Source organism: Cydia splendana, chromosome 2 (genome assembly GCF_910591565.1).
Source record: "Cydia splendana chromosome 2, ilCydSple1.2, whole genome shotgun sequence".
In the NCBI taxonomy this organism is placed as follows: Eukaryota; Metazoa; Arthropoda; class Insecta; order Lepidoptera; family Tortricidae; genus Cydia; species Cydia splendana.
Genome location: NC_085961.1, coordinates 29,426,113 through 29,447,938, shown reverse-complemented (window position 1 = coordinate 29,447,938; position 21,826 = coordinate 29,426,113). Strand labels below are relative to the sequence as shown.

Here is a 21,826-nt window from a genome sequence, read left to right as displayed (position 1 = left end):
GATGAGTAAAATAAAATAAAACTGTGTCAATTGTGCAATCAATCAAAAACAAATTGCTTTTAATTGATGAGCGTACTGTAATACGTTCTGTGAGTTCTGTAGCTTAGTGTATTCAACACTGCGGATAAGTAGGTATACGTTTGAATACTTACGTACCTACATTAACCTGTTTAGATTCTAAAATATAATTGTAAATAGTTTTTAAACTACATAGTAAATATATTATACCTACTTACAATAGCAAATCTGTTTTATTTGTATGACAAATTCATTCATTTAAAGACAGTCAGACAGACAGAGACAGACAGACAATTGAGATGAACATACCTACCTATTACTAAGTACCTACTACTATTTACCTGATATCATTTTAAACTAGTTTGCTCAGTGAAACTAAGAAAATATAGAATTCAGTTTTGAAGATAACATGACTGGTAGAGATATGAATGTAGCATTCGAGTTACACGTTGTGCGCTGATTTCGGTGTAAAATGTTGCAAGAGAAATGTGTGGAGCCGAAAGAAGCGGAATTTACTTATGATGAGGCAGTGGAGTTAGCTGGTAAGCGTTTAGTTTATTTCTTATAGTTCCATATTTAATTCTTGTTTTTCAGTTGCGTACTTAACCTAATAAATAAATTCTTCCTAATCTAAGCGGCTGATTGGATGATAGCCTTAGCTTTGCCCGATATGTTTTGGTCAAACATTGTGACACACAACATTAGCTGACTCGAAATAGGTCTAGCATTAATTCTAAAATAGACGTTTGTAAATAGCTGCTGAACGTTTCTAGTTCTTGTCATGTACGTAACCATTTTTTGTGTGTACATATTTCGGATCATTCACAAAAAATTTGAAATTCAAACTGTACCTACTGTAAATCAGTTGATTATACCGTTAAAGAAAAATTGAGATATCATGATAAGATCTTCTGTACCTACAGAAGATCTTATCATGATACCTCACACACACGACACACAGGGTGATGACAGGTAGGTACCTATATGTATTATATTGACGTTTATTTTGGGGTACCTTTTCAGGCCATGGCCGATACAACCACCTGGTCCTGGTGGCATGCAGTGTCATCAGCAATGCCGTGGCACTGGACATGTTTGCCTTCGGCCTGATCCTGGCCACGGCCTCGTGCGACCTCCAGTTAGGCATCGGTCATATTGGACTGCTTGGTTCAATACCATTCGCTGGTGAGTAAAGTAACTTCAGTACTACTAAAGTTGTAAAGATAGATGTGATACCTCCTAAGTAACATAAGTTCGCTGATTAAGGGGTGAAAAGCAGATATCTTGAACTCTTCAAGCTGTCTCAAATTGCTGGATATTTGCTGCAGCAACGTTTCTACAACAATTGTACCTTCACAAATTCAGTAAATTAGCAATGCTGAAAGCGGCGTCCTGTTCTAATGCTGACATTAACACTTATGTCGGAATGCACATACCTACTTAGGTTGATATTGGGATGTGGCTGGGTGCGTCTGTTGACGTCTTTACGTGACGTGCTTCCAGGTCTTCTCTTCGCATTCCCATGGGGCTACTACGCCGACATCAGCGGACGGAGAAGGGCGCTGCTGCTGTCCTGCTCTGTCGGGTTCATCATGGCCGCCGTCGGGAGTCTGTCCCCGAACTGGCAGACTCTGCTGGTTATGAAGCTGGTGGGCTGCAGTTTGTAGGTATTCTTAATTAGACTTTTACTTTTTTAAATAGATTAAAAATATTGATATATAGCTACACATAGCGGTCCTTTGAGCCGGATGTCTTTGTACGTACATCCGGATCTTTTTAAGTTAATTCTATTCATAAAATGGGTATGTACTATTGCAGCTGTGTGTATGTATATACATTATCTTGTATTTATTTTGGACTCAGAGCAGGAGCTAAAGGATGACTCACGCTAGACCTGGCCGTGTCCGGGCCGGAGTTTCCAGTGCTTACTATTCTATAACACGACAGGCGATCACGGGATGCTTTCCATAGAAAACGATGCGCCGGAAGCTCCGGTCTGGACACGGCCCGGTCTAACGAGAGTCATCCTTAATTGCCCTTACCGGCTTAAATAATTCAAAACGAACATTAAATCCGGCAAACATGTTTCAGTTCAACGGCATCGTTCAGCCTAACTATGACGTACTTGGGCGAGTGCACGGGGAACAAGCACAGAAGCCAATACATGTTCATCATGAACAGCATTAATCTCTTCTCCGAAGCTGTCACGTTCAGTAAGACTATTCACCTATTACACTATAGCTGCCCAGAGGCCTATAAAAAAGTCTTCCGCTCCATTCAAACTTGAATCTTTATTTTGATAAATTAACATTAAGTATATTTGTCTTGTCAATTTTTGATGTTTGGGTGGCTAGAAATTATCTTTTTAAAGTTAACAATGCATCTACCCGATCGTGTTTAATTAATACGAAAATTAACAAAAAATCGTCGCTAATACACAAAGACATGATTCCAAAAGCTGTTAACAGTGTCATACTTACTTTGAAAAGGAAAATTGATTAGTTAATCGATGGAGCCAATACCAAATTATATAAACTATAAAACTCCATGAACAGAAGACAGGATGTTAGGTTTGTCTAGTGACGATTACATACTCGTATTGACGAAGTTTACCTACAGAGTCTCAAGATTAGGGAAGTCGATACCGTGCAACGGGAAGAGGCGAGGATAAAGAAGATGTTATTTTGTGTTCATCTTGCAGTGCTGGCCCTGGTGATTCTGCCCCTAACATTCAATATCCCCATCCCCTGGATGGGCATCACCTACCGGCCCTGGCGACTCTTGACTCTCATCCTGGCCATTCCCCTTGGAGTCGGCGCGGTCATGATGTGGTTCCTACATGAGAGCCCCAAGTTCCTGGCCAATAGAGGGTACAATGATACTGCGTTGGAAGTGCTGAGGAAAATCTTTGACGTCAATGGAGGGAGGAAAGATGAGTATCAGGTAATTTAAACGTACTGGTGGCTTTAAATTCTATCTCTGTACATTAATTCTCAGGATGGGTCTGACATGATTCCACATGAGGAGCTCAAAGTTTATCTTTCTGGCCAATAGCCATTCAATAAGAATGATAGCATTTGAAATGATAAAGGTTTTAAAAATCACGGAAGATCAAAGAATGTCAGAAGAATACCTATTAAATGACTTTTGAACCAAGCATCGTCCTCTAAAGAGGCTATAAAGACCACGTTTGGAACTCCACAACATACTGAAACTTAAACAGTCCTCTACTGACCTAAAAGTAATTGAGATTTTTTTTTGGATTTCAGGTGAAAAGTATTTCGAAAAGTATGGAAACGCAAAACAAAGAGCCATTTTGGCAGTCGATAGTAAAGCAGACGGTGCCAATCTTCAAGCCGCCTCTCCTGTGGAGGACCATACAACTCTTCTATTTGATGATGCTCTGCTGTGCCATGTAAGTCATACTGATACTATGAAAGATAAATCATCAAACCCCGTTATCAATGCAATTCGTTGAAATTGAAAATTGAAATCAGAGGGAACCCTAACTTTACTGTTGGTGCCGAACTACATCAAAATATCAAAATAATAATTTTAGTAAGTAATAAATATCCATTTAATCCACAATATAAGTCAAAAGAGTTAATAGCTTGTATTAAGTAAAACTTATTCCAAATCCAAAATGTGGAATGAATCCCTTGATACAATAAAATTTAAGGATGACTCACGCTAGACCGGGCCGGGCAAGGGCCTAGGCGTCAGACATGTCATTTTCTATGACGGCTGATCGGTGATCAAGTGGTGCTTTCCCATTGACATATATATCTAGGGACTGGCTTTACGGACAATAATAATGAGGTATGACAGGGGCCAGTACCACAGAATAATTAATAGTACTACCGTACAGAAAGGAAACTTCCTACAAAAACGAAGTTTGACAGCGGCTCAGGGTCGAATCATGCTGTCCCTTTCTAATATATGGCACTATCCCTTTCGGCTATTTAGGGTTGTCAAAAATCAAGTGATTATCTTATCTGTGGTCGTGCACGCAAAAGGAAGTCAAGTGGTGCCAACCCTAATAATTGCTCGGAGCAATGCTGAGCCGAGCGGAGCCGAGTTTGGCCGAAGTCAGGAGTTTCGCACCCCTGCCAGTACAGCGGTGTGACACCGGTACAACGCGATTGGTTGATGAGTTCGCATCACGCGCGCGATTGGTTGACGAGTTCGCATTACGCGCGCTATTGGTCGCAACTAGTTGCGTTAGACTGCACGATTGGCTGGAATTCGTGAGTCACACCGCTAAACTAGTACCATTTTTTGTGCCCGTAAGGCCAGTCCATAGATATACATATACGTTAATGTGCTTTCCATAGAAAACGAAGCGCCGGAAGCCTCGGCCCGGCCCCGGCCCGGTCTAGCGTGAGTCATCCTTAATACCTGTTAATACCTAAGCAGACATTCGTTTTCAGTCATTTCTTCAGCAGCACTGTAATATCACTGTAATGTAATATCCTTTGATGCATGCCTCGCATCCCTGATACAGTCATACTCGTTTCTTGTTTCTAAACATATGATAACAATTTGTGCTTAATGTAAAGGGGAAATCTATGTATAAAATGTATATTTTGCAACGTCATTCATTCTATTTGTTTTCAATGTTTGTCTTTTCCTTGTTTCAGGAACAACATATTCGTGATGTGGTACCCCACTATCGTCAACTCTTTCTTCACTTCACTCTCATATGGCGTGGTAGAAGAGAGAAGTTTCTGCGATCGGTTCGTCAGTAACCTGACAGCTGATCCTATTAGTGACACTGGCGATGTAAGTTTAGTTGTATGTAAGTAAGATGTTTTCATTTAATTTAGGGTTACATTTTATACATTGTAAGAAATGAGGAACATTCTTGTGACTGTTCTAATATAAATACCTACACAAGGAATAAAACATTACGTACGTCCATATTTAAAATTTAGAGGTTTACTTATATAATATCAGGGGCCCGTTTCTCAAAAGCTTGTAACTTGTTACACAAGTGGCAGTCCCTTTCTAACATAAGCTGTCAAAAATTGACATCCGCTTGTATTACAAGTTACAAGCTTTTGAGTAACGAGCCCCATCTCTGGACTTTTTTCTTTTGTTTTTATTCCCCTGAAAACCAGCGCCACGGATTGCTGTGGCATTATGCTGACTGATGAGATCCTTGTCTCCTATACCTTTATGTTCTAGGTATATTGTAGCATGAAATAAATTTATTTTCTATCTTCCTTTCTTTCAGTGGTCCTGCAATGATACCATCACCCCCAGCACCCTCTACACCGGCATCATCACCGGCTTCTTCTACACCGGTCTGAACCTCTCCGTCTCTAAGCTCGCCAAGTGGCGCCGTAGCGTTTTACTCACTATCTACTTAATCCCTGGTGTCTGCATGGTCTTGACCAATGTTGTAAAAGAGCCTATTGTCAGTTTGATCCTGTTTGCTCTTGTTCAGGGAACGGCTATTGGCATTGGGGTCGTGGCGTCGTATTTTGTGGATCTGTATCCGACTTCATATAGGTGAGTTAATCGACTCTCGCTTCAAAATACGCATCTACAAGGTTCTTTTCATATACAAGGCGGCATTAAGTATAACAATGTCTTGATTTTTTATTTATTTATTTAAACTTTATTGCACAAAATATATACAACAATGTACAAATGGCGGACTTAATGCCAAATGGCATTCTCTACCAGATACCAGATTATTGCCTTTTCCATCTGTAATGTTTGAACTCTTCTAATCTACTCGATAAAAAAATGTCATAAAAGGAGATTGCCCTCCGGCCGGAAAGCTGACTGCACGTCACATCTGCACATCATAAATTAGTGCCAACTTTTTCTCGCGCGTAACTTGAATCACAGAATAGTTACATGCATACTACAAGCAAAAAGGGCCAATAAAGAGTGACGTTCATCTGAAAGTACCTCAACGCCCTCAACCAAACCATTCTTGTCCAGGGCCCTCGTGACAAGCCTAGCTCTGATGACAGCTCGGCTGGGCTCTCTGTCCGGCATCAACATCATCGGGCACGCCATGACCACTAACTGCGAGATGACGTTCTACTGCTGCGCTGCTTTGGTGTTCAGTGAGTTGTCCTAGGGCCTTCGTGACCAGCCTCGCTCTGATGACAGCTCGGCTGGGCTCTCTGTCCGGCCTTCAACATTATCGGGCACGCCATGACCACTAACTGCGAGATGACTTTCTACTGCTGCGCTGCTTTGGTGTTCAGTGAGTTGTTCTAGGGCCTTCGTGACAAGGCTCGCTCTGATGACAGCTCGGCTGGGCTCTCTGTCTGTCATCATCATCAACATTATCGGGCACGCCATGACCACTAACTGCGAGATGACTTTCTACTGCTGCGCTGCTTTAGTGTTCAGTGAGTTGTCCTAGGGCCCTCGTGACAAGCCTCGCTCTGATGATACCTCAGCTGGGCTCTCTGTCACCGCATAGGCGATAGGCGAGGCATCCAAAGGGTTAACATTTGTTTTCTTTACAGGTGGCGTTGCTGTAACCCTGCTTCTACCTTCAGACAGAAAATCGAACGGATGAGAAACAATGAATAGAATAAACATTTTTGTACATTTGATGACACTGTTGTTTTATTTTCGTCCGTCGAAGCCTGTTGTTGATATATTATGATATATTATTAATGTAGCTACGCTACTTAATGAGAGAGTGAGACGCAAAGACGCAATGCACATTGGACAAATAAATTGGACATTTGGAAATTGGTGACATCCTTAGACACAAATTGGCGTGGTTTGCTTATAGTGTAGTAAATAAAGGTAGTGGACCCCGCAGTAATTCCTCAGCCAGAAAAAACTTTACAGTATGATAAAGTATCAATAAATAAAAAGTATTGTATACATTTCCAAAGAATAATAATAATAGAATTAAAGTAAATACCTAAAGTCTTAAATCGTTAATAACTTTTTACGGAAAAATGCTCCGTTCAAACTTTCTTCACCGGACATAATAATATTCATGTAACGTATTGCAACAATATATGAAATATCAAAAAAATAACCGAGCAGAAATCCCAGTATTAATAAAATATAATTTTTTGGCGTGTCTTGGACCGGAAAATTGCTCAGTCTAATTTTTTCACAGGAATGCCATTTTATTGCCGTTTTATACCTACAAAATGAAAATCTAAAAATTTTCCACTCTCAGTTTTTAATAGTTCTATAATACATACATTTGGGTACGCATTTTTTTTGGATTTTCTTACCCACTGCGCCAAATTATATTCTAAGATCATATAAGAAGAAAAAAATGACAGAGCAATTTACGATGAAAATGAGCGGCAAAAAAAGGAATTATCATAAAAAAATATTCTCATGTATGACAAAACTTTTAGATTTTTTTCTAGTATCACATACTGATACAAATAACTTATTTTGTAAAATAATTTTGGACTGAGCAATTACTCGGTTCAATATATAATCAGATTTGTGTTTTTATCTAACTTAGGAGTGTTTTTTTTTTGGATATTTATATGTTAGTCTCGGCTCATGCTAAACAATTACCTAGCTAAATTTCATCGACTGAGAAATTAATGCATGGGTCTCCATACAACAACTTGCTTCATTTACTACACTATTAGGATAGCTTTGATTACGGAAATCATCATTCCAATTTCTACAAAAATGAAACTTTCATTGCTGTTTAGCCAAAATATATCTTTCACCTTATGCTTCGCTCAGTCCTGCTCCTGCTCGGTGTTGTGGATAGACGACGATACATACATATATTAGATAGCTATAAATAGATATACTATAGTTAAATACATAGGAAATAATTGTGATGAACACACAAATAAATGCACAGAAATGAACCCGCTACCTCCTGCTTCGTAGACTGGGTCACTACCGACTATATAGGCTGTATGAGACCGTTACTAAATCCCATCAAAAACATAAATGTGAAATGAGAGCCAAGTTCAATATTAAGAATATGCGTCGTTGTTGACTTCGCCGGAAAAAGAATTGAAATCTATATGGGTGCTAAGTTCTAGTTCGCTTGAGATGTAACTAAAGTTCAGGATTTGACTTGGATATACGAATGCATTTTTGTCCATGCTGAAACGGAGACCTTCGCTAACGCGCAGTCAATATTAGAGGCGTTTTTGGGAGTATCTGTGAGCACCTTGGCCGCTACATACATATCTGATGGCGACTATATTGACTGTATATTAGTTTATACCGACACATCCGCTAAGTTTGAAAGTTTTATTCCCACTGAGTGGTTAGAACCGGTACAAATAACGCACGCGGCCTCTGTAAACAATAAGGGGAAAACTACGGGTCCGTTAAGGCGACAACTGACGCCGAATACTCTTATGTGGAGGCCTTTTCTTTCGTATGCTAATATAGAATTTTGGCTGTTCAAAACATCAGCTTAATATTGACGTGTAGGGATACACTGACGAGTGCTAAAACATGCCAAGTGTTAAGCTTTTAACCTCTTAGAGTTAGACTAAGATAAGATAAAGATAAAAAATAGTTTATTCAAGTAGGCATATTACAATGCGCTTATGAACGTCAAATAAAGCTATACCGGCTCCAACCGTACACCTCTGCCTCGAGAAGATTTAAATCCCCCCTCAATTGGAGGAGGGTATCCCAATACGGGACCGGCAACAAACTCGGCGGGACACATCTTTTCAAAACATTATTACATCTTATAATTAACATGCATTACGAGTAAATAAGAAAAATACAATTTAAATTACTATAGAATTCATGCAATTATACTCAGTAAGTATGATACTTTATATAAATATGATAAAAAAAACATATATGTACATGAAATCATACAAATACGTAGCTCTTTCAGAAAACATATCAAATTCTTACAAAAGTAAAAGAAAATAAAGTCAATAAAAGAAATGAGAATACATATTATATGAATCTGACTGATTGTCATGAGATGCCTTCATAAAATTTGATGTGCTTTCTTATCTGATCTGACTCACCTATAAAGAACTCTACACATAATACAATGCTTTTAATTGCTACTTGTTTTTATTACAGTTTCTGGTTTGGGCCATGCATGTTTGTCTGTCAAGTGGTCCTCGACTCTGTAATAAGCCTTCAACATCAATGACTTTTTTAGGTAATTCTTAAGAGCTGGAAAGGGTAATCTTAAAGCATCCTCAGGTAACTTGTTATAAAAATGAATGCATTGCCCAACGAATGACTTTTGTACTTTACGAACACGAAACTTTTTGATAACAAGCTTATTTTTATTTCTAGTAATTATAGTTATGGACATCAAAATTCTTAGTGAAGGAGTCTAGATTCTTAACAACATAAATAATACTATCATATATGTATTGGGAAGCTACAGTTAAAGTACATTGTGCAACGTGGGGGGTAAGCGAGATTTTGTAAACGAGGTCTATAACTCCCGACAGCCGCAGGCATTTTTCAGAATCTATAACTCCCGCGGGAACAATATAGGCCTTTGTCCTTCAGTACACCTGCATGAAATAAGATCTTTTTCGAGCAAGTGTGATGAAAAAATATTAATTTCTTTAAAAAGTTCTCTTAATGATTCACGCACTCTTAAATTATATATAGAACGAATGGCTCTCTTTTGTAAGACAAATATAGTCTGTATGTCAGCTGCTTTGCCCCAAACCAGAATACCATATGACATTACACTATGAAAATAACTATAATAAACAAGGCGAGCTGTTTCAACATTAGTCAATTGTCTTATTCTCCTCACGGCGTAAGCGGCCGAACTTAATTTGTTTGCTAGTGTTCCTATATGAGGACTCCATTGTAGATTTATGTCTACAACGATTTTGATAGCGTACGCAGTGCATGTAAGTGTTATTTATACGACACAATTTCATAGAAGTTTGACGTTTAAAATTCAGACTTTTCTTGGTCTAACTCTATTTGTGGATGATAAGGATCCTGTACGAATTTTAGTCATATTTTTGCATTTTTCTTTCATATGTGTAGTGGTCAAAAATCGTAGATTCAAACCAAGGTTGTCGTATAGAGCAGTAATATTTTTTTATGAAAAAAAAAATAATGCAAAAACATAACTTTATATACAAGAGGTTACATGTTGATAAGCGACAAGTTCATGTTCGAAGTATGGCCAAGGTCGCTGAGGTTATCAGTCGCCTTAATAATTTCATATCTAACTTTACATTATTTGTAGTTACGAAGATTCGCGATATTTGTTGGAAACTGAATCTTATTTTAAAAGCGTTAAGGTTCATGGAAACTATGGTCGAGTCACGATGAGTTACTTTAAATAAAGTAAAATGACGAGATTTGTAAGTATATAAATATTGAATTAATACTTGTTATCTCATATATGATTTAATACTCGCACGGAGAGATAAGGTGACAAATATATTATGGGGAATTTATGTCATTGTTGAATCCCTACTAATATTATAAAAATTAATGCGAAAATAACTATTACCTACTTATTTGTCTATCTGTCAGTTACATCGTCACGCTTAAACCTCTCTTAGCAGCAATTGTAGCATGGTCAATACTTAAATAAATAATAAATAAATAAATCTAAATATATAAACGTGAAAGACCTGACTGACTGACTTAAATCAACGCACAGCCCAAACCGCTGGGACTAGAAAGTCCAAATTTGGCAACTAGATTCCTTATAAGGTCTAGGGGTCCACTAAGAAAGGATTTTTCAAAATTCATCCCCTAAAGGAGTGAAATGGGGGTCCAAAGTTTGTATGGGGTTAAAGTTTTCTTTTAAGCTAGGAATTTTAAACTTCGTAAAAAGATATATTATTAAAATACAAGAAAACCAATTTCAGCGTTTTTGAAAATTCATCCCCTAAGGTGGTGAAAAAGGGGTTGAAAGTTTGTATGGATATCAAACATTTTTTCGAGTGTGGGACTTGAATCTTTGTAATTAGGGTTATTATTAAAAGACAGGAAATGTTATTTCAGCGTTTTGTAAAATTCATCCCCTAACAGGGTTAAAAATTTGAATCCATTACAAATGCTTTGAAACTTCTTAGAAAGGCATAATAGCTGATTACAAAAAAAAAGTAATTGCAACATTTTTGGAAATTCAACGCCTAAGGGGGTTAAAAAGGGGATGAAAGTTCGTCTTCGGGTGTAAATTTTATTTTAAGCTAGGAACTTGAAACTTTGTAAAAAAGTATCAAATTCAAATAAACTCATTTCAGCGTTTTAGAAAATTCATCCCCCAAGGTGGTGAATAAGGGGTTCAAAGTTTGTATGGATATCAAACATTTCTTCGAGCGCGGGACTTGAATCTTTGTATTTGGGGATATTATTAGAAGACAATAAAAGTAATTTCAGCGTTTTGTAAAATTCATCCCCTAACAGGGTTAAAAAGGAAATGAAAGTTTGTATGGGGTTAAAGTTTCTTTTAATCTAGGAATTTGAAACTTCGTAGAAAGATATACTATTAAAATACAAGAAAACCAATTACAGCGTTTTTGAAAATTCATCCCCTAAGGTGGTGAAAAAGGGGTTGAAAGTTTGTATGGATATCAAACATTTTTTCGAGTGGGGGACTTGAATCTTTGTATTTAGGGATATTATTAGAAGACAGGAAATGTTATTTCATCGTTTTGTAAAATTCTTCCCCAAACAGAGTTAAAAAGGGGATGAAAGTTTGTATGGGGTTAAAGTTTTCTTTTAATCTAGGAATTTGAAACTTCGTAGAAAGATACACTATTAAAATACAAGAAAACCAATTACAGCGTTTTTGAAAATTCATCCCCTAAGGTGGTGAAAAAGGGGTTGAAAGTTTGTATGGATATCAAACATTTTTTCGAGTGTGGGACTTGAATCTTTGAATTTAGGGATATTATTAGAAGACAGGAAATGTTATTTCAGCGTTTTGTAAAATTCATCCCCTAACAGGGTTAAAAAGGGGTTGAAAATTTGAATCCATTACAAATGCTTTGAAACTTCTTAGAAAGACATAATACCCGATTACAAAAAAGTAATTGCAACGTTTTTGGGAATACAAGTCCTAAGGGGGTTAAAAAGGGGATGAAAGTTCGTCTTGGGGTGTAAATTTCATTTTAAGCTAGGAACTTGAACATTTTGCAAAAAAAAGTTATTAAAATAAAAAACATGAAAACGAATTTATGCATGTTTGAAAATTCATCCCCCAAGGTGGTGAGAAAGGGGTTGAAAGTTTGTATGGAGATCAGATATTTTGTGAGTGCGGAACTTGCATTCTTTGTATAAGGGTGTACCTATTATTAGAACACAAGAAAAGTAATTTCAGCAACCAACATCAAAATCCACTTGACTTAAAACTTCATACAACTTGCTAAAAATGAAAAGTAAGTTCAACATTGCCTTGCATTATACGAGGGCTGTTTGATAAGTACCCGTTTATGAAAAAAAAAACAGTTTTGTTTGTATATAAGCATTTAAGCATTTTATTTTTATTTTATGTAAAGTCCAAATTTGGCAACTAGATTCCTTATAAGGTCTAGGGTTGCACTAAGAAAGGATTTTTCAAAATTCATCCCCTAAAGGAGTGAAATGGTGGTCCAAAGTTTGTATGGGGAAACAAGATTAGTTAGACTATTTTATTCCAAATTTCACAGGAGTATTCCTAAAGATAAATAAGTAAACACGTGTTTCAGGTTTTTTGAAAATTGAACCCCTAAGAGGGGGAAAAGTCCCCAATAGGGTTGATATCTCAAAATATCAATATGGGTATCGTTTTCATGGTATTTTGAGACGCTAATAACAAAAATGGCATCAAAATTAAAATTAACGTAGCCGAAGTGAACAATCATCCCCTGGTGGGGGTGCAATGGTGTTGAAATTTCAAAATATCAATATGGGTATCATTTCCATGGTTTTGTGGGATTAGTTAGACTATTTTATTCCAAATTTCACAGGAGTATTCCTAAAGATAAATGAGTAAACACGTGTTTCAGGTTTTTTGAAACTTGAACCCCTAAGAGGGGGAAAAGTCCCCAATAGGGTTGATATCTCAACATATCAATATGGGTATCGTTTTCATAGTATTTTGAGCCGCTAATAACAAAAATGGCATTAAAATTAAAATTAACGTAGCCGAAGTGAACAATCATCCCCCTGGTGGGGGTGCAATGGGGTTGAAATTTCAAAATATCAATATGGGTATCATTTCCATGGTTTTGTGGGACGCTAATTAAAAAATTACAAAAATGGGATCAAAATTAAAATATAACGTAGCCGACGTGAACTATGGCCCCTGGTGGGGAATGCTAATTACGAAGATAGCATAGACGGTTGTAACATACACGCTGATTTACAGCCACACGTGATCCAGACTTTTGAGAATTCAATCCCTTAAAGTAAATTTTTTGAGCTACAAAATTATAAGATTACAAATACCTTCTAATAATTGAACAGTACACAAACATCGTTTTTAAAATAATTATCATCTTAAACGGTTTGTTTACATTCAAAATACCTAAAACCATTAAAGTACATAGATTATTAAAAAAACTCTCCTGCGCGTGCGAAGCCGCGGGCAAAAGCTAGTATTAGATATAGGACATTATTATTTTATTATTACACAAATTGACTAAGTCCCACGGTAAGCTCAATTAAGCTTGTGTTGTGGGTACTTGGACCACGAATATATCTAATTATACAAATCACTTACACCTTATAAAACAAAGTCCCCCGCCGCGTTTATCTGTGTGTTTGTTTGTATGTTCGCGATAAACTCAAAACCTACTGAACGGGTTTTCATGCGGTTTTCACCTATCAATAAAGTGATTCTTGAGGAAGGTTTAGGTGAACCCGTGCGATGCCGGGGCGGGTCGCTAGTATTTATAAATACTTAAATACATAGAAAACACCCATGACAGAGGAACAAATATCCATGATCATCACACGAATACATGCCCTTACCAGGATATACTTATAATTTAATTCAATATTTTACCGCAATAAGGGCCCGATTTGGACCCCAAGCTTACCTACTTCTGCGAAGTTCTTTCTAATGTTAAAAAAAATGAAGTAGGTACAGTTTTATCAATCATCTAAAATACGTTTTCACCTCTTTCGTTTCTCAATTAATGTATAATTAATACATCAAATACATGTAAGCAATTACAATTAAATAATAAATACTTAAAATATTTTCGGAAATTTGGCTTTTAAAGCTGTTAGTGAACTCGACTACACGTTTTGGCGAAAGACAAGACAAATACTTTATGCACATGATAGTAAAATGATAATGATAACATTAAAATATATGTATAGTGATTAAAAATGATGAGTAACAATTAACCTATGTAACTTCTGGCTTTTAGTTTAATTTGGGCTGTCAAAAGCGTCGGACATAAGTATTGTGCATTTATTATTTTAGGAAAGATTTAAATATATTAGCAAATAACTATGAGTGGAAAATTAGATAAAGTTCCTTTTGAGGATGCCCTGGATATGACAGGTATACCTTTACCTACATATAAATATAAACTCAGTCAAAAACATAATGATTTACGGTATAAATAGTTAGATTTTTTAAAGTGTCCGAATTACTTATGGGTCTTTATTATAAAAAATCTTACTAGACAAGATATATCAAACATTTATCTAATATTTTAGAAGTGGTCTCTGCCTAAAACTTCATCTTTTTATTTTACAATATTTTTCCTTCCTATTTTTTATACACTAATATTATATACCCTATTTCATCCCCTTAATAGGGTTAGGGCATCGTTGTTAGTATAAAAAGTACCTATCCTAATAGTATATTCTAATAAGCTTAGCAAACTGATAAAGAACTATTTTAATACAATGAAATCCTTAATATGCATCTAGTGCGGTTCTAAGGTTCTAAATAATAATTAATGTAAATTTAAAATTTTACTCTTGGCATGTATGTAAGTACCGTACGTATCATATAAGTTTAGTAAATACGCTATTTGACTTGATACCTTCTCCAAAAAGGTTTTTCATAGAAAATGTATTGTCCCGTAATGGTTTTGAAATTGTTATCCAAGTGATAAGGTTCAATTTACCGTAATTTCGAACAACCTTACGCCCGGTTAAAGGATTAACAAAATAGAAAATCTTTAACGTATTTATTTCATTAAGATATTTTGTTATGTCATGTTATGTATAAGTAGGTATCTACTTCATAAAATTGTTTTGGCACTAAGGATTATTTTCCTTTAAGGACTTGTTTAAACTCGGTTGTAAATGTAGCCTACCTACCTTATGAACCTAAATATATAGGTATCACCAGGGTCATTAAAAACGAATCGATGTATCAAATAAGTAGTATGACACTATGGTGTAATACCTACACGACACGAACATACCTACATACCTAATTACGAGTACCTACATAAAAATGAAGTCGGCTATAATCTCCTTCATTTTATTTAAGAAGAAGAAGAAATACACTTATTTTAACGCCACAACATAATACATGAAAAAAAGAAAGGCAGGCAGACATAAAAGACATTTGGACGCTAAAATAGGATCAGTATAATGCCGCGGCAAACCGTGGCGCTGGTTTTCCGTGGGGACCTGACTTAATCTAAAGTTGATGGCGACACGTACGCCAACGACACACAAATAAATTTACATTGATATAAGGTCAGGTTGGGTAAGTGAAACACCGGGGCAATTGAAACACTTGTATGGAATACTCATACTGTTTCTCTTACCCCAAGCAAAATAAACTATGTTTCACTTACCCAACCTCACCTTAAAAAATCACTAACATGATTATTAATTTACCATTATTTCTTTTCAGGCTTCGGCAAATACAACTTGCTTATGGGCTTGGTATGCGGTCTCATGATCATAGCCATGGCCTTCGAGAGCCTGTCCGTCAGCTACTTGGTACCAGCTAGTGCTTGTGAACTGGAGACCACTACTCTGCATCAGGGCTTAATGGCTGCCGTACCAGTTATAGGTAATGTGCATGGTCATAGCCATGGCCTTCGAGAGCCTGTCCGTCAGCTACTTGGTACCAGCTAGTGCTTGTGCACTTGACACAACTCTGCATCAGGGTTTAATGGCTGGCGTAACAGTTATAGGTAATGGGCATGGTCATAGCCATGGCCTTCGAGAGCCCGTCCGTCAGCTACTTGGTACCAGCTAGAGTCGGACCAAGAAAAGTCTGCATCGGATTTGATAGCCCACGCAGTGTAAGTGTTATTTATACGTCATAATTTCATAGAAGTTTGACGTTTAAAATCACACGTGCACTGCGTGGGCTATCAAATCCGCTGCAGACTTTTCTTGGTCTGACTCTAGTGCTTGTGAATTTGAAACCACAACTCTGCATCAGGGTTTTATGGCTGCCGTGCCAGTTATAGGTAATGTGCATGATCATAGCCATGGCCTTCGACAGCCTGTTCATTAGTTCCTTGGTACCAAGCTAGTGCCTGTGAACTGGAAACCACTCGGTACACTGTATCAGGGGTTCATGGCTGCTGTGCCCATTATAAGTAACATTAACCAATGGGTTATGAGCATGGATTTTGACAGCATTGACTTGTCTGTCAGTTGCTTGGTACCGAAAGCTCGCCTTGCGAGCGCTAGCCGACACAGGTACAACAGAAACGTTTTTCCATTGTGACCGGTAAAAACAGAGTATAAAATCTTGTCAAAATCGCAGAAAACTTTTAAAACACCGCACTTCCAGAATCCGTAACAAAGATCACAGGGAATCTTGGTTTTGTGTTTATTTGCCTTTGAAATGGATTTAAGAAATGAGAAATGCTTGACAACTTAATTCTAACAATCCCTTCCAGGTATCCTGGCAACGTCACACGTTTGGGGCTACTTAGCAGACATGCGCGGGCGTCGCAAGATTCTTCAGCTATCTCTTGTGCTCGGGTTCGTCACGGGTGCGCTTGCTGCTTTCTCGCCTCACTGGATTGTCTTCTGCGTTCTTAAGTTCCTGTCGTGTACTTCGTGAGTAGTCTGGTCTGGTCTGGTCTGGTCTGCTTAATCTGGATTTTTTTTCTAGAATATAGTAAGCGAGGACCCCTTTAGGAGAAAATAAATTACCCAATATCTTCATCAAAAGTATGTGACAATGAACAAAATCAAATAGGTACCTATAATGTTAACCTTTAACCGTAAGTCCAGGGAGAGCCTCCATAGAAATACTGTTCTTAATACATACCTATTGTGTACTTTCCATTATCTATTTTAATGGCCTTTATGTGTTTTTAGAGTCTCAGGAACATTCGCACTCGCCTTCACGCTACTGGGAGAGACTACTCCTCGCACGAAACGTAATATGGTGATCTTAATGGAGAGCAGCATCTATCTCCTTTCCACTGGAGTCATGGCAGGTGAGCTGAATTTTAGACCAAAACAAATACCGTAAACATCCTCAACATTGCCTACTGCCTATACCATGCCATACATTACCAGGCTTGAAAATCCTGATTGAAGAGATACAGACATACACGCGGATAAAAGAACTAGGTGCGTAGCCAACATGCCAATTGTTTACGCTCCGTAGCGAACCACAACTGTCACTTCGCACTAATATGGAAGAACGATATCTTAGAGACACAAAGCGTTTCGTTGCCGTAGCGCAAGCGATTTTTACCTTGGTTAAACACCCAGGAGAGAACGAGAATAGAGCGGATTCGTTTATTTCAATCCAGACAATGTTTGCCTTAGTTGCCATTAGAAAAAAAAACATTACCGCTGTTTTGTGAGCTACAACATGCCAATATTTCATTATGATAAAATTTATTTATACCAAACTGTAATTAGCATTAATTATAATTTCGCTTTTTTTCTAGTGTTGACCATCCCGGTTCTTCCCCTCACATTCTCCTACTACGTCCCATACCTTGGTATCTACTTCAACTCCTGGAGACTCCTGAGCATCCTCTACAGTTTGCCATGCGCTGTGGCTGCAGCAGTCATAGCACGTGTCGATGAGAGCCCCAAGTATCTTCTCACTATGGGTTTAGAAGAAGAAGCTTTGAATGTCCTCAAGGGCATGTATGTCGTAAATACTGGGAAAGATTTGGAGGACTTTCAGGTCAGTAAATATAACAATATTATGTTTATCATCGCTATCGTTATTATCATTCAATATTACATCTATCATCATACCCACTTTAAGATGACTCACGCTAGACCTGGGCGTGCCTGGGCCGAGGCGTCCGACGCGACATTTTCTATGACGGCTGATCGGTTATCACGTGTTCCGGAAGCCCCGGCCCGGACCCGGCCCCGTCTAGCGTGAGTCATCCTTTATTTGGCACACATATGACAGCTAGTTTCGCACTTTTACTGCGTGTGCTATCAAAATCGTTGCAGACAAATCTTGGTCTAACTCTAGTAGTATGACTAGTATGCAGAAATTTTTAATTTTACTTAAATTTTCGTTTCCAGGTGAAATCGATCATTTTAAACGAGGATGCCACTTCTGAATCACAATACATGTCACTCTGGGCATCAGTAAAGGCACAGACATTGCCTCTAGTAAAGCCACCATTGGTGCGAAATACGATTCTGCTCTCCATCATGTTTGCATTGATCTATTTCTGGTAAGATCTTTACGTATCTAGTTTCTTGAATTTTTCAATCATTTCGACGTTTCATTTTTTCCCAATCATTTTGACTGTACTTTTTTTCATTTTAAATTTAAGCCTCAAATTGGTACCGTACCCTTAACTCATTAGCGCCCATTAGGTGTACCTGTATGGGTTGAATTTCTGCTGTTACTCTACCGAACAGCATCAGAAAAACTGTTCCCAAAACTCCATGTGGACCCTAATGGGATAACTTCTTATTGTTTGTCTTCAGCCAGTCCACTTTTCACTTGTAATTTTATCAGTTATATCATCTTTAATTCTTTGATTAGAGCTTATTCTTTGTTATTATTGGTTTTTATCGAATTGTCATTATCAGCAATCATAACTATGACCATGTTTTGTAATTTTGCAGCATACACCCTTACATCGTGTGGTTGCCCTTCATTGCTGACGGTTTCATGAAATCCATTGAAAAAGGGGAAACTGATCTCACTATCTGCCAAATGCTGCGATCATCGGGAGTTTCTCAAAATCAAACCTTAGATGTTATCGAAGAGGTATACTGTAATGTTTTTGAGACAATAGAGACTGTAATTTTGAGTTACATTGGAAAGCATTTGACTTTCTTTCATTCTACTTTCGTTTTGTTTCCATTAATTATTTTGAACAGTTGTATTCCTTTAAGGTTTACCATGAGATGTTATGTTCCCAAGATTAGGTAATTATATCAATAATTTTGTCATGTGGTTTGTAAGATTCATGACTTATTCAATTTTACTTATTAATTTAAACTTTGATTTAAAATAAAAGTTCCATTATTTGCAGGTGAAAGACTGTACTCTAAATCACTTTGCTATGATGATTGTGCTCATCAATGGATGTGTTCTCGGTATGATGAATTTCGTCATGAGTGGACTGATCAATGTGGTCGGGAGAAAGCGGCTGCTTATTGCTGTCCAAGTGAGTATCATTATATTTAACAACTTCATTATAATTAAATACGGTAAATACCAGATTTCCAGGATAATTTACATGAATCTTTGATTGTAAATGTCTTTAATTAATTTAGCTTTATTAAGCTAAATATTCATGATTATCACAATACCTAATCCCAATCGTTATAATGCCCATTATGTCCAACGGTGTTTATGTCACATTGATATTACTACTTGTTTATTATTTCTTCTTTATATATTTCATTCATATTAATCACTTTTAAATGTACTTATTTACTTTACAGATAATCACTGGAACAGCAGGCATATGCATTAACTTCAGCAGCTCCTGGGCCGTCACAGCCGTCATTTTCATGGCTTTTATCGCCAATTGCCTCAACTTCGCAGTCCTCACTACTTTTAGCGTCAACATCTTCCCGACATACCTCAAGTTTGTATATTTATACCTATAGTTACCGTATGATAAAAAAACATTAATTTCACTGCTTTATTTCTATTTTTAGTACAATTTTTCTTACTTATATACTCAAATGTCAGCATTTTATGCACCATTTTTGTACTTATTTCATTGTTGTTTACTAATTTATTTACAGTTTTGGGCCTAATCAAATCAAAACCATCAAACCCTTCTATCAGAATGTTGAAGTTACGGACTATTTCACCCACTAGTTTAATTTGTAAGCCAGGCCAATAAATTCAGACTTTCTTTGCATATATTCACAGGTGTGCAAGAGTAGCTTCCGTAAGATAAGATCTACGCTGGTGGAATGTTGCTTTCAGCATTATTGTAGGAATTAAAATGGTTTGAATTTACTTGTGTTTATTTGTGTGTATTTCAGAGCAATGGCCGTGTGTTTGACACTGATGGTGGGGCGAACCTGCGCGTTCTTCGGCATCAACATACTCAAGCAGTTGCTGATCAGCAACTGCGAACTCTCCTTCTATATGTTCGGAGGATTGACTATCGGTAAATATTTATACAACCTATAAACTAGTATGTTATAATTATGTCTTTAGTACATATAACAAAGGCAAATATATTATTGCAAGGTGTGGTAATGAATGGCAACAAAATTATTTACCTAAGTAATTAGGTAGGGGTGGGGTAAATATAAGACACGGGTAAAAATAAGACTTAGTTTTTAACACCCAAAACTTATCCTACTTCATTCGTATTACATTTAAAAAGAAGACTTGTATGTAGATTGCTTATTAAATGGAAAAGGAACGAAATATAATACATTATTGAGTATAAAAAACTTAGTCTTATTTTTATCCGTGTCTTATATTTACTCCACTTGACCCTAGATTATTTCTCATTAGTCAAGAGTTACTATTATAAGTATCTTTACTAGATTCTAGTACCATATTATAGCTACCTATAGAATTTTTATGACTAAGTTATGGCATGTAATTTTAATGCCTACTACATACACGAATCATGTCGTCTGAGTAAAATACCTAATTTAATGTTTTATATTTCCAGCGGGCGGTATATTGGGTTTTCTTTTACCAAGCGATGAACCCAAACACAAGCCAAAAGAAAATAAGGCTCCAGAAACTTGAAAGGACTATCATTATTAATATAAACCATACATGTTGCAAGAGTGCATGAATTATGCCCCAAATATTTTAAAAGAACAGTGACCGTTCTCTCGGGGTCTAAGATAAAGCAAATGTTAGTGTTGGACACTGTTCCAATGGCTGACACCTTCGATCTTAGAGCCACCCCACACTAGCGTCTTCCGAGCGTTGGCGTCTAGTCAACTCTATAGTTAGCTGCTGCTCGACGTACCGCGCGGCGACGTCATTTGTCATAGCGCTGACTAGGCGCAGACGCTCAAAAGACGCTAGTGTGGAGTGGCCCTTAATTCCAAGTAATGGACTAGAAAAATGTTCCATCAAGTGTCAACCATTGGAATTAGGGTGTCAAACACTATGTTTACCTTATTCTTATCGGACTTACGGCGCGATTCGGGAAATGATGTAGAGATTCACTAGATATGAAATAGTAAAGATATGTGACGTTCCACGGCAAAAGGTACCTTATGGCGGCTGGCGCTTACGCTATTATTAACGCCGCTCCAATATACAGCCGGGGCAATGGTACCTTTTGCCGTGGAACGTCACATATCTTTACTATTTCATATCTAGTGAATCTCTAATTAATTTCCCGAATCGCGCCGTTCGTTGCTTTTGAGAGACAGATTTCGTAACTTTATTTGTCATTGTAAATAAAACGATTATGTTGTCTTGTCAGCAAATTGTTCCATACGATTGCAATTAATAACCTGTGGTAATAATAATGATATAATATAATTATGACTG

The 21,826-nt window shown here is 37.2% G+C and overlaps 3 protein-coding genes across 4 annotated transcripts in view; 2 read left to right on the top strand and 1 right to left on the bottom strand.

Moving 5' to 3' along the window:
* Positions 1-21,826, bottom strand: part of LOC134806110 (cadherin-87A) — a 484,783-nt gene that overhangs the window by 66,419 nt on the left and 396,538 nt on the right. The window lies entirely within an intron of this gene.
* On the top strand, positions 426-6,605 carry LOC134806090 (uncharacterized). The gene is made up of 10 exons (XM_063779360.1): positions 426-560; positions 1,042-1,203; positions 1,522-1,681; positions 2,110-2,231; positions 2,720-2,961; positions 3,288-3,433; positions 4,659-4,800; positions 5,255-5,532; positions 5,974-6,101; positions 6,513-6,605. Exons 1-10 carry the CDS (start codon positions 491-493, stop codon positions 6,563-6,565), a joined length of 1,503 nt encoding a protein of 500 aa, XP_063635430.1. The 5' UTR covers positions 426-490; the 3' UTR covers positions 6,566-6,605.
* LOC134806100 (synaptic vesicle glycoprotein 2B-like) lies at positions 14,337-21,479 on the top strand. 2 transcript variants are annotated; one of them, XM_063779374.1, is made up of 11 exons: positions 14,337-14,464; positions 15,782-15,943; positions 16,788-16,950; positions 17,215-17,336; positions 17,799-18,043; positions 18,400-18,554; positions 18,955-19,099; positions 19,368-19,502; positions 19,783-19,928; positions 20,338-20,465; positions 20,985-21,479. In XM_063779374.1, the coding sequence occupies exons 1-11, from the start codon at positions 14,413-14,415 to the stop codon at positions 21,062-21,064; spliced, it is 1,533 nt and encodes a 510-aa protein (XP_063635444.1). In that variant the 5' UTR covers positions 14,337-14,412; the 3' UTR covers positions 21,065-21,479. The 2 variants fall into 2 exon arrangements, with proteins under 2 accessions (XP_063635444.1, XP_063635445.1); XM_063779375.1 differs by lacking the exons at positions 14,337-14,464; positions 15,782-15,943 and adding an exon at positions 16,447-16,481 and having other exon boundaries at positions 20,985-21,476.